We start from the raw sequence: 18,865 nt of genomic DNA, 5'->3' as shown, positions 1-18,865 counted from the left end.
AACTTCCCTCGAGAATTGAGATGCTGGTAACGAAGGTTCTCATGGAGTTTCCACGCATTTTCCGCAAAAGAGCTTCTGCACGATACCAGTGAAAAGATTGGATGCTGCTGACGGAAGTTCCAGGTAATTTTTTGTTTTGTTTATTAATTTATTTGATAAGGCTCAACCGAATTAACTTTACAGAGCCGAGGATTCTTGGTCACTATACAATACATCTTAAAACTATAGTCAAAAGGTACAACACAATAAACACTTTATCTTCCGCTATCCAAAAAGCCTCCTCCATCAGAACTGGAGCCGCTTCCAGTAGTTTCATTGCATGGCAAATTGTTGTATGCCAACGAGGGTCAGAGCGCGTTCATTGCAGCAATGGACACAAAACGTGGTCAGCACTCACACACTCATCACGAAACGGTTGCTTTCCAAAGTCGACGACGCATCGACCGAAAGAACTGCTGATGAAGAACAATGAGGAGGACCACACAATGGTTGCTGCCGAATAAACAGACGATCGCGTGACACACATCGAGAGTGGTCTGCTTCTGTCGACAGCCGAGTGAACACTGAAAGTTCCAGGTAATATCGACGGTGTTTTCTCGCATTCTCGACTAACAAGGCTATGCGGGATTTCGGAGACGTTAGATACTGCCAGCGGGAGTTCCTGGAAGTTGCAACGGATTTTTCGCGCCATCTCGGTGGAGAAGGTTCTGCATGATTTGTGAGTCGTGATTAACCTGGTTTGTTTGTTTTCCCCTACTTGTGTGCTCGGGTTCAGGCAGTGTATCCGTGAAAAAAGGGGTTTGCGTACTTACAGGCAGGGGTCTGCATTTTCGAAACAAAGAAATGAAAATGAACTCTCCGCAGAATCGCTTTATTTCGAGCAATATAATTTTCGTGTATGTCATTTTGTTTCTTGTGTTCAAGGCATGATGAACATTCCTCAGTTTATTTCATTTGAAGCAAAGACTTGTTTCAATTAACGCAATGAATGACTCCGAAACTGCTCCTTTCGTTTTATCCACTTTCAATTCTATTCGGGGCTCATTCGAGTTGTCACGCGTCGCTTCGTCAGGCATCAACATATAGTATCCGGATAGTATTCGCACATTATCGGTTGCCGATAAGGATGGCATCCGAATTATATGTAGTAAGAAAATGTTATTTTATTTTTTATATAATATTAAATTAACGGGCCATTCTGGAGTCCAAGATAACAGCCATCGGACTCAGGAAAAGTCTCCATTGCCCTAAAATATGGGTATTTTCGGAATGGTAACGACGCGTAGATGTCAAAAATCGATATCCGACGCCATTTTGGAATTAAATATGGCGGCCATCGGGTTTCAGAAAAAAGTGTTAAATACCCTAAGTTATCCACGAAACGGGGACGACACGCAGATGCCGAAAATTGATATTTGACGCCATTTCTTGACAGATCTGGAATTAGGGCGTAACAGCTTTTGTAAACAATGACTTTTCACGATGATTTCTCGAAACTCAAGGCACGCCCACGCAAACCAACATAACCAACGAGAAGGGGAAGTCTTCCCCTACCCGATGGTGACATTGCTTTGAGTGAGTGAGTCTTGGCTTTCTAGAAATCATCGAGAGAAGTCATTGTTTACAAAAGCTGTTACGCCCTAATTCCAGCTCTATCTAGATTTGTGGGGTATTTGACACTTCTTCTGAAATTAGAAGCCACTATCTTGAATTTTAAGATGTCATCGGACGTCGATTTCCGGCCTCTAGATAACATACTTGGTATATTAGGTAGTTTTTAAAATGGCGTCAAACAATGGTTTCTGGCCTGGCCTGGACGTTACTGGGATTTCTAAAATACCCATCTTGAGCATTTCTGAAACCAGAAGTCACCCTTTTTTGATTTCAAGATGGCGTCTGACACCGATCCTCGACATCATCCCCGTACTGAAAATACTCATATTTTAGGGTATTTAACACTTTTCCTCAAATCGTAATCCGCCGTCTTGGATTTCAAAATGGCATCAGACATCGAAGTTCGTCTTCTAGACGTTACCCGCATTCTAAAAAAATCGATTGTATGAGTATTTGATAGAATTTCCCATAAAACAGGAAAAAGGGTTATCATTCTTTTGATTCCACTTAATTCATTTTGGTATCTATGACAGATACGTATTTCGAATACAATGTGCAGTCTTCATCAGTGTCATTCCCAGGGAAACAAAATGAAAGATTCAGATAAAGATAATGGCATTTTCATTTTGGTTACACTCATGATTAGTACAAATCCATAAATCACAATGAACAGTTCTGGAAACGATTATGCGATTATCATTTGTGTAACAGATCATGATCATATGAAATAGCGATAATCTCAGATCATCATCATCAGCTGCCGTCACTGAAAATTCCCCATTTAAGACAAAGCTAATCAAATACCCTATAATATGTGAATTTTCGGAATGAGGATGACGTATAGAGATCGAAAATCGATGTTTGCCGCCATTATGAAATCCAAGATGGTGGCCATCGATTTAAGAAAAACTGTCGAAAATTGATGTCCGCCACCATTTGAAAATCTAAGATTACCCTGCAATGTGGATATTTTCGGAACAGGGATGGCATGCCTGCCGCTATTTGGGAATCCAAGATGGTGGCTATTGATTTTAGAAACAACATTTCCCTGCAATCTGGGTATTTCCTTGATTCCCTGGTCATTCACACTAATGGATTATGAAAATCTAATCCCCTTAAATACTCATCCCCGAGGTAAGAATGTCAAGATCACAGGTATAAAAATGAAATTACAATGTGTGGAATCGGAACGTACCTAATTAAAAAAAACAAAGATTAAAATAAAATTAAGGAGAAAAATCTATACAACTCTCTATTAAGGAAAAATTTCCAAAGACTTGGTAGCCATCATAATGAAGTAATGAAATTGGATTGTTAGCGGAATGTTTAAATAAAACAGCAAAAAAGGTTAGTGATAATGACTCGGATGAAGAATGCACATTGTAGTCGAAATACGCATGTGTCATAGATACCGAAACTAATTAAGTGGAATTAAATGGAATATAACCTTTGTTGCTGTTTTATTTAAGCATTCCGCTAACAACCCAATTTCATTAGTTAAGAATGTCCTACTTTTCTTAAACCGGTAGCTGTCATCACGGATTTCAAATGGCGACGGATATCGATTTTCATTCTCTAGACGTCATCCCGATTCTAAAAATACCCATATTGATGGGTATTTGACAGTATTTCCCTTTTTTCTACAATATGAAGCTGTCATCTTGGATTTCAAAATGGCGTCGGTGATCGATTACCATCCTCTAGACGTCATCCTGATTTCAAAAATTTGCCATATTAATGGGTATTTGACTGTATTTCCGACATTTTCTTCAACCGGCAGCCACCATTTTGGATGATCCTTAGACTTCACCCCGATTCCAAAAATACCCATATTGATGGGTTGGCATTAGTATTTCCTACTTTTTCTGAAAACGGAAGCAGCCCTTTTGGATTTCAAACTGTCGTCGGATATCGATTTCTGGTCTCTAGACGTCACCCTGATTAAAAAAAATACCAATATTGATGCACAATTAGTCAAAATTTAAGTCATAACAGACTCGAAATATAGCTCAATCAAACAAGGGGTAATCAACTCTGTGCCGAAACACAGCATGGGACACTATTCGACACTTTAGGACAAACGTTGACTAGTAGGATACAATCAACATAATTTAAAACGGCATCACTGTCGAGAGTTGACGTTTTGCCAATCGTTGCTAAGGTTAACTTCTTTGTTAACTCCATTGGACTTCACATTGGGTTTGGATTCCAAGGAAAAATGCTGTCAGTATTGCCTGCACCCGTCTGCACCATGAAACTAAGTTATCTCATCCGATTCGTAGCGAAAATCCCAGCGGCTCGAGTTTTCGTCCAGAATAGCTTCACGCCAACAGAGTTCTTCCAGGCAAGGTTGCAAAGACTCATTTCAGCTAAAACAATGTTTTTCTAAATTATGAAATAATTAGATTCCATGATCAAATTTTGAATTTGTAGGATACAAGAAGAGGTTGCAAAGAATGTGTTTGACATATTAAACCTGTTTATTTCACTTCATGAGAGTCACAATCAGCGATTTTTCACAAACTCACTCACTCACTCACTCACTCACTCAGCGATCAGCAAATCGCTGATTGTGACTCATAGAAAGCAAAATTTACAGGTTTTATGTTTCCAACGCATACTTTGTAACCTCTTCTTGTAAGTTACAAGTAAAACATGCCATCATACCATCTTTTGGTTTTATTATTCCGAAAAACATTATTTTAGCTGAAATGAGTCTTTGCAACCTTGCTTCCAGGTCCAGGTCGAGAGGCTCGATACGATAGTCAAGATGGCCAAAATGGGTTCCCTCCAGCAGCAGTTGGTCAAATGCCTTTAAGATCGTCCAATACGACGGTACGGTGCGGAATGAGATCGGCGAACTGAATGGACAAAAATCCTCTGAACGACGACAATATTGTGCCAGGTGCGGAGGATTTTTGTTTTGCTTCACAAGGTTGGGGGTGTGGGTGATGGGTTTTGTATTTTGGCCAGGTTTGAATCCCGGTCTTGCCAAGGGTCTTCTTAATCTTTTTCTCCTACGTATTCCCTTACGTATCATTGCCAGTCAATGGTTTCAATTGGTATGGACTTCGATGAGAAATTCACAGGACTTTATAGGGATGCCCATACAAGTCCCAGTACTTATTGGGAGAAGTCGACTATTCCCTCGGGTCTGGACGATTGTCTTAGCGAAGCCACGTGTGTAAGAAGCCACGCCTGATCACGCAGTCGAGAGGCCTTCTGGTCGTCCCGGTGATGATGCACCCCTAGGTCGGTGGAGAAATTACCTACGCCTGGTATTCGTTGAGGACGCGCTCGAATGGCTGTCTGTTCGTTCTGATGATGTTGTCCACGAGTATGTCGGTGTTGGTGATTACCGACGCCTGGGGTTCCGTTGCGGAAGTACTAAAATGACCGACCCGTAGGCAGTAGCACCCCGTATGAATGTGGGGCAGGGCTCGACGCTTGGTCGTTGGTAGACGAGGCACTGGAAGAATCTGTCCGGAAGTTACGAACCTTCGCTTGTGGAAAAAGCTGCCTTACAGTTATGGAACAGTCATCATCTGCACACTTAAATTACCTTCCACTAGCTTGTTTTTCTTTTCTTCACTACTTTTACTATTTTCAACGACTCACTTTACTATTCTTTTCCTATCAATTAAAAAGCTTTCATTAGGATGCTTTAACATTTTTATAGAATATTTAATTATCATACTTTTGACATTTTCCATAAATCGCACACGGCTTTCGTTTTTTTCTTTGTAATGAAAACTTTTTGATTGTAATAATCCCTGCATAATTAATAATTTCATTATAGAAAATAATCATCATTTGACTCTATTTTAATTACTTTTAACTCTCTACCAAATTAGCCCACAATTCCACTTTATAAAATTCTTCGAAAACTTATTTGACTGTCTCATTCTGGAAATACTGAGTACTTTTTTCATTCCTGCCAGGAAGCCTGTGGGCTCCCTTTTCAATATGTAATACCTATCTATTTCCGTATTCTTGATTTGATTTTCACTTAACTATATTTTCTTCATATTTCGCCGATTTAGTGTCACCCATCGAACGATTTTCATCCACAATTAATAATACCGATTGTACTTTATTGGTTCGTGCACGTTTAAGCCTAACGAAAGGCGCAGGCCTTTTCTTTTAATCTGATCGTTATTCGTTTCAACTGTAGATGCAGTTGAGCAGAGAAAACCTTATTGTGAACCGATAAAGTGAAGGTACTGAAACTGTCGTAAAACTATGAGCAGTATGCGCGAACTGCAATTCTCAATCATCTATGATGTTATTTTTCTTCTCTGTTTATAACGCGAAAAAAAAAAATCCTACTCATGTATGTGCCTTTCCATATACATTCGTTCCGTCCTTCGACTGCAGCTCAATCGATCGCTCCAGAGCTAGTTAAATTTACTACCAATCATAAAGTCGTAAAAAAAACCCACTAATAGCAAAATGAGCGAACAGCCCTCGCCCTTCTTTCCCCCCTGGGCTCTTCAGGTAATCGCAGGAATATCATAAAATCCAGGTTGAAAACTGCAATCCATCTTCTCACACCGTCTGTAAGTAGGTATTTGTAAGCCATAGGCAAAAGCCATTGAGTAACCAAGCACCGAACCACGTACGGTTACTTCCTACATGTGGGAAAACAAAACTCGAACCGAAAAGTTTGTCAGTTTTGAGAATTTATTTTCGTACCATTTTTCGCCCAATAGAGGGATTTGTTTTTAAAACCACTCAAAATCATGCCAATCAGTTGTGGTTTAAATTTGCACTGCCCCGGGAGCACTCCAGATGATTGATTGACTTGACTGACGGAAAACTAGGTACTCACTTTCTGATTTAGTTTCAATATAAAGTTCGGCCTGAAATCAAGTAAACACCAAATAATCGATTCTTTCATTTTCTCTCTCATTTTTACAGCAATCTCGGCCGTCAGTTGGGAAGAGTGGTGGACCTACGATGGCATCTCCGGTGAGTAATTGCTGCAAACCGTAAGACAACCGTTTAATGAACTGAAGCCGAACACAGGTGAAGTAGCTAAATCATTCCCACATTATTTTTTTTTTCGGTGGAGAAGTTTTTCCACTTCATCTTTTCCACAGATCACGGGTCATTAGTCTTAGCCCGCTGAAAAGCTTAATTGTCCGCAGTAGGGTAAACATCCCACAGTGTCTAGACCCTTCAGGAAAAACCCGATCCCGGCACACAATCTGCCCTCATCATCATCATCATCATCATCATCTACTTCTCCCAAACCCCGAAACCCTCCAAATAGGCGAAAAGGATGATCCGACAACATTAGCATCCCCCCTCCTCTTTATCTCCTGACCCTTGCTGAGCACACTTGCTGCTTGGTTGAGTTTGTTCGCCTCCAAGACAATCCATTATGAAAATTAATTGTGAGAACCCGATCAGCTGTTTGACATTGTTGGTCGGTCTTTTCGCTTTTTTGGTCCACTCTCGTCACCCCCCGAAACCGGTTCGTGTACGGTTCGTTTGTTTTTCACGCGGTGCGATCATTTCGCGTGCGGCGTGGCGGCCGTTCTCATGATTGTCAGTGGAATGTCCCTTTTGGGGTGGGTGATTTATGTCTGGATTTTGGAAGGCAGGTGGAGGGAGTTTGTGGTAGGCTAATTTTCCCAGTGCGGGATTTAACGGTCTCGATCCGAGTGACAAGGGTAGGATAAATAACCTATGGTGAACATAGTTAGTTGGAAATGTTTCAAATTCGGTGTCCTGAGCTGGATCTTCAGAAGTTTTAGTGGATGTTTGGAGAGCAATTAGTTGTAGGTTTCCGTAGAGACATCGGCTTGGTCGAGAAGATGCATCAATGTATTGCGCATTTTGCACCTTAGTAGACTCCTGATCTCAATCACGATCCCTCACCTCACCTAGAAGCGTGCATGCTTGGATCGTTTTTCTTGATTTGTTTTGATTATTTTCCACGCGCTTGTCAGATTGTATTCAATTGTTCTGTTCCACTGTTTTCCTATCCGCTTCATTTCGGAATAAAAGTTTGTTGTACCAGTATACATTCATCGATAGGTGGGTATTTTCAAATATCAGTTGTGGAATAATTAATCAAACGATTTCCGCAATTGCACAGATTGCAAGAGTATGGAGAAAAACCAAAAACGGCGTCGCTTGGAAGCTTCGGAAAATCCGGAAGCAGAAAATCTGTCGCGTCTTTCCAACCCCGATGATGAGATGGAATATTCCGAAGATGGCCAAGGAAGAGAAGAACGCTTGATCTCTGATTGTGATGATGACTCGGCCGTGATTGTAGATTATGAGTTGAATTTAACCGGTGAAAATCGTGGCTACGCTCAATCTATGCTGCCTAGTGGCTTGTTTGGCTGTTAGCTGCTGGTATCGGTTCGTGAGTTTAAGGGTAAGAGTTCAGGAAAAGATGCAGGTAACTGGGGAGTTTCAGGAAACTCGAGAAGTCTGTTAATGCTTTCGTCAGTGCAAGATCAATATTTGTATTATTATTCTCTTAAATCTTGATACGTCCTCTTCAGTTTTCGTTTGATCATCCCAAATACAAATTCTATCAGATTGAAAAAAGGGCAGTATGATGGCAGGAATATTGCATAAATGCCCAATGACCAGAGATAGGATATTATCGCAGCGTCGCACCATCAAGAAGCCAAACAGAATGGAACCCAGGGTGGCACAGAACAGGTCCAGATACCAAAGCAAATTTTCTACAGCATTCGAGAAATTTTGCTCTGTTAAAAGTCGAGAATGCTTCAGTTAACCCTTCCTGTCCAATGAAGCATAACAGTGACATTTAGGGTTTTCTGACAAACACTGACAAAACCTCTTACTCCGTATCCTCTAGATCTAAGCATTGACCTATTATCAAAACTAACTTCATCCAGGATGATTAAATTTTGATAATCCCATTTGATTTCACTCATTTCTGAGGCAAACCGGACGACGTCTTTGCTACGTATTTGAATGGCTCGTCTTTCGAGTGCTTTCCAGCTGGATTCCTGGCGAAGGATTCGACAAATTGATGATGCGGAAATGGCGTTCCGGAACGTGTCTTCAAACAACCGCTTTGCTTCGTCCAGATATAGAGTCGGTTTGCAGCGATACAATTCAACTAGCCATGTCCGCTTATCTGCACCAAATTTTTTCACGACGGGTTCGTATTCCTTTCGGGAAAAAAAATCCGTTCTGTTCAAACGTGGAAATCCATTTGGAAATGGTTGACTTATGCTTCCGATAGATGATTGCAAGCTTAGCTTGCATAGATAGACCAAGGAAAAAGTATCCGTAAAGTGCATGATATGTTGTATTCACCCGATGCCCGCTTCTGCGAATCTTGCAGCAAGATATCAGACATGGTGGTACAGATAATCAATATTCCTGATGTAAAATACAGGATTATTTTAATTTTATGATAATTCTCGAGTCAAAATGTTTTAATACTTACCTGCGTAATGAGGGGATATTGTTGTGTTTTATTGCAATTTGACAGATCATTCACTGAGACGATGATTGAGGAAAAAATACCTGTCAACTACGATCCTCACAGTAGCCTAAAAATTTATGGTATGAGCAATAATGGACTCGTCCAAGGAGAAGCAGTGCGCATCTTCAATCCAATCGCAGTCAGCTAGAAATCGCCCTTTTTTGTAGGGCGGAAGGCATTCAAACTTTGCTTCTTGAACAACCGGGAGTTCGTCCAGCTCAAGATGTTGTTCAACGCTCTAGTGGTGTACAAGAAATCTGCCGAAGAACTTATAACATTGGTTTGAGTAGCATTTCTCCTTGTTCAAGAGCTTGGAGAACCAGCTGACCGATGGGTCAACTCTTTAAATAAAAGATCTTTGTTCACTACTTGAAACCGTTATGGGAGGAGGCAGTTTGACATCTGCCGATAAGTTGACATCAATCCCATTCAACAAAATGTTTTGTTACTTCATTCGTGAAGTTAACAGGTTCTAGAGTTGGGAGGAAATGCTATACTAATATCAAAATGAAGCTGTTAGTGCGATAATTGATTAGCTTGGAAAGGTCTTAAGATTCATAGTTTTGTTAGAGTACACTGCCGGGTTATATCAGTCCCATATGGAAAAAGTAGGCATTGAGAAAATGGCAGCTGAAGTTAAGAAGTGCAATTTCCATGTGAATATTAAAACAATCATAGTAAATTAATCGACAATTTTGTCCAGTTAAAATCAGTTGCAATGAAGCTTGCATGTATTGTTATATTAACGAAAAATATGGCGATTTAAAAAACAGAAATGTGGCTAGACCTCTGGACGATTGAATTTCAGGATGGGACTGATATGCGATTACTTTGCTTGATGGGACAAACTGACTTGATGTTGTTTTCACATTTTTCATGATCAAAGTCCGTAGTTTTATCACGTAATATGAAAGTAGATGCCAATTGATAGTGGATAGAGTTATTATCTTAAAATTGAAGAAAATCCATATGGGACTGATATGCGATTATAGGCAGTACAGCAGTGTGAAAATTGAACAGAAGTTGAAATTGAGCGATGGGCCATTAATGCGGCAACACTGTTCAAGTGCGCACTCCCTTGCGTAGCTCACTAGATGGGTGAGGGGTTTTGTCATATTTCCTCAAATCTATAGACAAAAGAGTGCGTGTTTGACTTGCTAATATAATGTGTGCGGCTGTGGAATAGTCCTAGCGACGTTTATCACTACCTAACGCCCCACGCTGCCGAAAGCATTTCCAGGCGATGGTGTATTATAGTACAACTCTTCTTTACCCAAACATTGTTTGTGAAATCTCCGATAGCCAAACATCCGTGGATACAAGGCATTCAAAGGTGGGCTCCCCAAGATACTGTCTTTGTCTGGATTCCGGGTCACTGCGGCATCCAAAGCAATACCGAAGCTGACCACCTTGCAGCCACTGGCCGATTTGGTCAGTTGGTCACAAATTATGTTCCCGGTTCAGATACCAAAAATTTAGCCAAATCTGTCCTCCGATGCGGACATACACGTTCCACCCACAATATGGTAGGAGCATCGTCTTGCAGGAAGATATGTGAACCCTGCAGTACGAGGATGACAGTTGAATCATTGTCAACTGCCCCTGTTTTCAAGACATCCGGGACATTCTGAATCCCGACGAGTATTCGAAATGCTCTGGCCAATTACTCGTCAACTGAAACGGCATAAATATGCTTCATAAAAGATACCGGGGCCTTATAGCCTAGTCAGTAAAGGCACGGTAATGCCAAGTCCGGTCAAGAGAATCTTTCGGGTTGGAAATTTTCTCGACTTCCCTGGCCATAGAGTACAATTGTGCTTGCCACACAATATACAAATTCATGCATTGGTATTGGCATCGAAAGCTCTCAATTAATAACTGTGGAAGTGCATTTAGAACACTAAGTTGAGAGCACGCAATAAGCTAATATGCAATAAGCAATAAGCTTGATATGCGAAAAAATGGATACCGGACTGTACATGGAGATCTGAGTCTATCTACCACCAAAACTAACCTTAATCAACTCAGGGTGTCGACTCAATGAAGAAAACCAAATTACGTGATATTCCCTGATTTTCCAATAATTAAATAAAAAAACAGGTTAAGGGTCTACATGGTTTTGTCAACTCGACTATTACTTTCCCCAGATATGTACTACTTTACAAACAATTCTAGCTGCAGACCAGCCTATACAGGTACAAATAAGCTGCATAAGGCAATTGTTGGCTGTATAAACTAGTCTGCAGTCAAAATTATTCGTTGGGTAGTGCTTTCTGAACATTTTTTCATGAAATACCACATGGACCTAGTATATCCTCCAATTGAACAAAGCGTTCGATACATTTTATAGAATGCAAAAAAGACAAATATCGCGTGTTACCAAACACGGGAAGGCACTGCATTTTTCTAAGTTCACAAATTTTAATCGCTGTAAGGCGCCATTTCAATTCATGATTAATAGCGATGTGTGAAGGACTTTGTTCGATTGACTCCATGATATGCAAAGAGGTCTTTGGCATGGCAATTTTCTCACCCTTAGAAGCAGTGTTGAAAATATTCACCAAAACTCACTATGACTCGCGAACTTTGTTGGACTTCGTGAAATATAGTGAACTTTTTCAACTCTGCTGAGAAGTTCTTTTCTGACTGTTTCCGAGCTCAACGCTAGGGGCATACATTCACCCAGTTCTCCTACATCTTACATATGAAACACTTGTCTTTAATCCCTTTTATTTATTTTTTCCCTTGAGCACAATTTGAGACCTAGCCCCGCAAGAAAATTATAATGCTTAACCAAACGCTAATTCGAGGTCAGATTCCTATAATGGGAAATCGCAAAACAGCGCTTTCGCCTCCAAAACTCTGTAAGTTAATTTCATCGCAATTGCAATAGTAAAACTTCACTGAGAAGCGAATTGCCGTGCTAACCAGATTTACAATGAAGACCTAGAATAATCAATAAAGCCACTCTGCTGTCAGGCAATGCTTGGTCTACGTTTCTTTGAATCATTATTCAATCATAAAAGTGCTACTCCAAGCAATCTCATAAAAAATCCACCCAAGGAAGTGTATCTGTCACTTGGATTCTGACAGAGTTGCCTGTTTGCTTGATTTGATGTCTTCACTATTATCGATAATTCTCATTTAATTGATTCTCTGAGCTAATCAGGCTGTTAAAACACAATAAGGAACAAGAACTACAAGTGTTCAGAAAAAAAATCATTCTCCTCTCTCAACTCTTTGCCATTCTAACAATTACTCAAAAGCGCTCCAGTGCGCTCAAAGGATCTACGTCAGACGCAATTAGGTGTAACATATATTAAGAGACAAACATACCCATTTGGAGGTTTAATTTTGCAACAACTAACAACGTTAAGTGTCTACGGAAATAGATTTTTGTCAACCCTCAGGATCTCAAGATCATCAAAATACCCATTTATTTGAGCAATTCTTGCTTAACTTGCAAAAATGCAACAAGCATTGAGAAATAACAAATTCGAAACTCTATTTAAAAATTGAAATGATAACCATCCGCAAACTACACCGACATACTTCAAGTCTCCGCGTACATCGTACGGGTTAGGCAAGAGATGTGCGTTTGATTTAATACTGTCGCATTAATGGCCCTTCGCTCATTTTCAACTTCTATTCAATCTTCATACTGCCGTACTCTAAAGGAACTATCCACCTACCCTCTTCTAAAGATCATTCTCTAGCTAATAAATTATCACACTAAAGCTTCATGTTAGTATTTCCAACCGACTCTACACCGAGTAATGAAGTTGTTTGAAACAAGCTGAGTTAGTCATACTTATTAATAAGTTTCTGTTATTAAGAAATATTTCTCTGAAATTGAATGTCCCAGCCAAGGATTTGAAACACTGGGTTTCAAAGTTGATCTGGAAATCCTGGTCAGCCGATTGACTTCGCTCACACATAGGTGGGAGGACCCACAAGACCACCGTACCCAGATCGTGATGTCTCACCTAAGAACGGGGCACACCAACATTTCCCATAACTTTACTGGGAACGGTCCTTTCCGCAGGATGTGTGACATCTGCCATGTCCCGCACACGGTAGAGCACACCATATGCCACTGCCTAAATATGAGGGGCCCCGGAAATTTTATGACATACCGGGAACTATCAGAGATGCCGTTAGTGAGGACCCGACAAGAACCGCGGCATTACTCGGTTTTCTCCGAGAAGCCGAACTATTGGAAAGCATCTAACACTTGTATATTGAACCCGATCAGATTCTGCACAACCCCACAAAGACCAACCTTAGCTACTAACCAGAAAACAAACATGAACGACCGACAATACCTGACGCACATTCTATGTCTCTTATGGATAACGCCAACGGATGATTTATACGACAACAACAACCGGACGACAGTCACGACAGCAACTACGACAGAAACAACTCTGATGAAACTAAAACTATGATTTAAGGGAGGGCTCCTTTCTGAGGCTCCCACCTTTTAAACTCTGTTATTTTGGGCTTCCCTTATGGGAACTAGGGGAACTTCCTTCTGGAGTCCCTTCCCATTACAAACTTTGTAAATAGGGGGGCTCTCTTCCGAAGCCTCCAACTAGGTACGAGACGATCCAGCCCAGTGCTGAAAGTTTCGTTTATAAAGAAAACTAAACTAAACTAATTCTGAAATTGAATGAAATTTCCTGAGATTTCCAGGTCCAAAAATGAATTCCCTGATGTTCCCTGATTTGCCAGGTTTCTCCAGGTATTCGACACCCTGCAACTATACGACGCAACGAACAACCTTGGTCTAATCACCTGAACCGTGTACCAAAAAAGATCCTTTTTTGACACCTGCAATTCGCACTGACTATGACCCGGAATCCTGCTCTTACAATACAAGCAACTACAGAATACCTGTTGACCGAACCATTGCAATGAACCAAGACTACGCCCTAGATACCACTCGGCAATTAACTCTGTAAAACAAAAACTCTGTAATTAGAGGGAACTCCGAAACTAGGGAGGCTCCCTACTGGACTTTCCACCCTTCAAATCTCTGTAACTAGGGGGCTCCCTTCAGGAGCTCCCACCCGCTTTTCCCAATGAGGCGAACCAGCCAGGTGCTGAAAGTCTCTAAAATAAAGCTAAACTAAATGTTTGTTCCTCTCGCCATGACGTAGTGATCTCAGAGAGAAGCAGTAGGGTGGTGTTGCGTGCTGTACCATCATCAGCATTGTTGTCGATTTGGCAATCGACGAAATCGTTTTCAAGATATGACAATCAGTTTCAAAGCAGCAGCTTTACATTCAAATCCATTAAATGTTGAAGTTTAACATTGTAACCAACGGGTTCCAATCGGTACGTGATGACCCCAAAAATAATAATAAACACTGTTTTTTTGTTGCCTCCAACATTTCTTTCAAATAAATGGATACCCATGGTCGTTTACCTAACACAGGCGAGTGTTGTCGCCGACCGAGTATGAGATACGTTTCCAATGCTAACCATGTAGCAGATCGTGGAATCTTCGGGTCTCAAGCTCGGGTTAGGTTACCGTCCATGGACGTGAGAGTGGTTCAAATATATATATTTTATACCCTGAATAGTGGGCAAATCATATCAAATTATTATTTAATGTGTAAAGTGTAGCATGTCACTATCAATATGAAAATCAACCCATACTAACACCCAAAACTAAATAAATAGTTTTGTTTATAAAAGAGGGCGGTGGATGCCCCATTTAAATATTTACTATTAATTTCGGTTGCACATTCTAGATAGAGTTTCTAACAAAAGTGGCGTCGGAACCATTCTCAAAATAAATTAACCCAAAAGTAGTGAAGAAATATTAACCGTCGACATCAGTGAGCTACGGAATCTGCTGAATCGGCGAGAGACTGTCGATGGGGATCCTACAAACTTGGCGTCTGCTGAATCTGTCGGAAAAAGGAAATGGGCTATTTGCAAGATTTAGAGAGAGTGAGTGAGTGAGATGCTGGAGAAGTTCGAGATCGAAGGAGGTATATAAGGCATGTGGACATGCGGATCGGGGCTAGTCGTGAAGACAAGGATAGAAAACACTAGTTTACGGTGATCGCGGTTTCTCGAACGAAGTCTGAAAAGCAGAAAAAGTTACTATCGGGCATTTTATATCCAATTAAGTGCAGTGTATCTGATTTGTTTCACTTCGTGTGAATATTTTGAGGGGAAATTATTTAGTGAGTGGTGTCCTTAGTGACCGAAAAGCGCGCCGACTCGACCGGAAGCCCAGGTCTGGTGTAGTTAGAGGTCGGTCGGTCGTCGTATGCCCGATATAAAATTACAGTACAGAATTGATGATATTACTACTTACCTATATCAGTAAGTATAGGCCGAGTGTAAGAGAAATAGGTGATGAATATTTTACATCTCAGATCTGGAATATGTAGCGCAAAGTCCGTGAGTGGTCGAAACAAAAGTGTTTGCTGCTAGTTCTTTCAATTATTCAAAAATCTATAAGCTCAACTCCTTCTGTTTTTGAATTGGTGGCCCTGAAAAGGGCCGTTTGTTAGTTGGTTGTTGGCCCTGAAAAAGCAAATCCACTCGCCCGGACCTGGTACATAGATGGCATTGCTTCACGACGCCGATGATGGTGACGCTGTAACGCGCAATGCACCTAACGATGATGGCACACAGCGGTGGATCTCATGACACATTTGTGGCCGAAGTATTGCAACGCGGACTGGAGCGTTCCTGGTTGCAAGTATATGACAGCGTTCACACCAGACCAAGACGTGCTCCAGCCAGCATTGCATTGGTTTGTTGTGAAAGAACAACTAGCGCTACTTGGCTCTTTCACACCAATGCAAGTCGATGCCGACCGGATGACGGTGGCCCAGTCATGATGCCTCTCTTGCGGGAAACCTTTCCTCCGGTCGATGTGGGTGCATTCGTCGTATTCGTCGTATTGGTGCGATGCATGCTGTTCCACTCATACGTCGTGTCCGACGCTTATTCGTCCGTTGCTGGAAATTTTTTTTTTTTTGTAATTACTTTATTTGTACAGGCTCAATCGAATAAACTTTACAGAGCCGAGTTATCCTTTGCGTTATACATTGTTACTGTCTTATATTTAAAGTTAAAGGAACTGGACCGAGTACTCGCGGTCGTCTCGAGGTTAGTGTTGCTGGAAAATAAATTACCAAGAAAACTGTAGTAGTAGTAGTAGTAGTAAAATTACGATTATTTCTGTTAACTATGATTATACATTGTTTTAACATTTTAATTGATTTGCCTATCAGGCTTTTCATCTTTGTTTAGTTTGTTATTCTAATTTACGTATTCATATGTTTCTACTATTTAGTCTACAGAATACCCCTTGGGAGATGTGTAATGTTTGAATTGAGAAAAGTGATAACCTACCTAACTACGAGTATAACTTAACCTAACGTGCTAGATCACGTAAAAACTTCTAATCTCTGAATTCCAGCCAGGAGGTGGATCTCAGAATTTCTAGTTCGCGGGGGACTGTTAAGGATCATCCTAAGGATCTTGTTCTGGGTCCTTTGGAGTTTGAGGTGATGCCATTTGGCGCAACTCTCCCAGATTGGCATCCCGTATTCTATTACGGGAAGGATGATTTGTTTGTAGACAGAAAGCTTATTTTTCAGGGTCAGGGTAGACCTGCTGTTGATTAGTGGATACAGTGATCTTATTAAGATGTAACACTTGGTTTTCGTTTTGTCAACATGTTCCCTGAAAATCAGCTTGCTGTCTAGTGTTAAGCCGAGGTAGATTACCTCGTTCGACCATTCCACCACTATGCCATTAAGGCAGATCTTATTATCTCCGACGGAACAAGTCTGGGAGATTTAGAGTGTGCAAAGATAATGACGTGGGTCTTTGCCGCGTTGATACGGATCTTCCAGCTGTTGAAATATTCAGGCAGGACGTCCAGGCCTCTCTGAAGTTTGGCAGTCAGAGCTTCGATGACCCTACCCTTGTAGACGATGGATGTGTCATCTGCGAACAGAGACAACGATCCACCATCAGGGAGAGCGGGCATATCGAAGGTGAACAGGTTGAATAGGATGGGGCCAAGGATGCTTCCTTGTGGAACCCCAGCACCGATGTTGAAAGCATCCGATGTGATGCCATTCAGAGAGACTCGGAACGTCCTGTCAGATAGATAGATGTTTATTATCTTCACTAGGAAGATTGGAAGACCGTACTGCTGCAATTTGAACACCAGGCCATCATGCCAGACATTGTCGAACGCTTTTTCAACGTCCAACAACGCCATGGCAGATGTTTTCGAAACATACTTGTTCCATCTGAGAATGTTTGTTACTCGAGTCAGCTGGTGGACGGTCTAACGACCTTTCCGTAAACCAAACTGTTCCACGAGTAACAAGTTGATTTCATCGGCAGATGTTAGGAGCCGGTGGTACAGTGCTCTTTCGAACAGTTTTGATAACCCTGAGAGAAGGCTGATTGGTCGATAACTTGAAGGAGAGGACGGATCCTTCCCAGGTTTCCGGATGGGTATGACTTACGCTGACTTCCAACACGATGGTTGTAGAATGTGGAACTCAAGTGTTTGAGTTCCAGATTCAGGATATTTTCGAAACCTGGGGCCTTCATGTTTTTAGATGATTTGATAAAGGTCAACAGTTCGTCAGCCATACCTTCTGATGCCTCGGGAAAATATTAGGAATCTGATGGAGGTTGGTTGCATTTTCAGCAACCTCAGCTTCGTGAAGGCTGACGATGTTTTGTCCGAGATTATGGGAGCCGACGAAGTGTTGACCTATCGCGGCAGTCTTCTCTTCAGGAGTTATCAGATGAACCACTGGGTCGCCGGGACGATCCAGTGGGGTCAGTGATGGAATGAGTCTTGGCTTATTTTTAAAGATGTTGGTTAGTTTCCAAAAGGGTTTTGCACAATCTAAGAGAGAGCGAATCTTGTTAGCAAAGTTCTGATTTGTGATGATGGTTTTTGTTATGCGATTACAGTGGGTCTTCAAGACAGGCAAGCCAGAACGCTGGTATTGCCTTCGAATGGAGTTACGGAGTCTAATGAGATTTTTTGTAATTCTATCAAGGTTCAGAGTATTGCTCACCTGTCTGGATACTGGCACGTGCTGTTCCCGGGCCCGCGTTATCGCCTCCTCGATGGAACGCAGACACCAATCAACGTCTTCGGGCGTCTCCGGAAGGACACCATAGTCGACAGTGGAGTCGGCACAATGCAATGTTGGAACTGATCCCAGCTGACGCGATGGTAGTTGCGTCGGGAAGCTTGAAATCGGTTGACTCAGCTCCTGGTGTGTCACAGGTTTCGAGATGTTGTTTCCCATGTTGCTGACGAAGATGTCGATGGTAGAGTGTACGCCAGACCGGCTCAACCGGGTGGGAGAGTCTGGCGCTAAGATGATGTTGTTGTTCAGGATTGTGCCGTTTTGGTTGCGTCGACTGTTGCCCCAAGCCTGGTGTTTGGCGTTCAGGTCGCCAGTGATGATGTACTTCTTACGCCGTCGAGTTAGTCGCAGGACTGCTGCAGACCCGTCCCTGATGGAGACTTGTTTGGGACAGTAGACCGCAATGATGGTAATAGGGCCGAAAGGAGTGGGGACTTCCACACCCACTGCTGAATGCGATAGCCACTCCTCCTCCACAGGAGCTGGTCCGGTCTAGCATTACGAGCCGAAAATCGGGGAGGTGAACATTTATCTCCGGCTTCAGGTGTGTTTCGGTGATGACGGCGATGTTCATTGCACATTGAGGAAATCAACGAACTCAATGATT

The 18,865-nt window shown here is 41.7% G+C and overlaps 1 protein-coding gene across 1 annotated transcript in view; it reads left to right on the top strand.

Moving 5' to 3' along the window:
- The window catches only part of LOC135712288 (carbonic anhydrase-related protein 10-like), a 286,221-nt gene that overhangs the window by 235,161 nt on the left and 32,195 nt on the right, over window positions 1-18,865 (top strand). The window contains exon 3 of the mRNA XM_065235255.1: window positions 6,535-6,585. Coding sequence (XP_065091327.1) covers window positions 6,535-6,585 — 51 coding nt within the window. The remainder of the gene's footprint in view (window positions 1-6,534; window positions 6,586-18,865) is intronic.

The sequence above is a fragment of the Ochlerotatus camptorhynchus genome, unplaced genomic scaffold (assembly GCF_037179485.1).
Source record: "Ochlerotatus camptorhynchus isolate MF236.1 unplaced genomic scaffold, CSIRO-AGI_Acam_v1.1 ptg000467l, whole genome shotgun sequence".
Taxonomy (NCBI): Eukaryota; Metazoa; Arthropoda; class Insecta; order Diptera; family Culicidae; genus Ochlerotatus; species Ochlerotatus camptorhynchus.
Note: the sequence above shows the minus strand (reverse complement) of the source record. Positions and strands in the feature narration are given on the sequence as shown.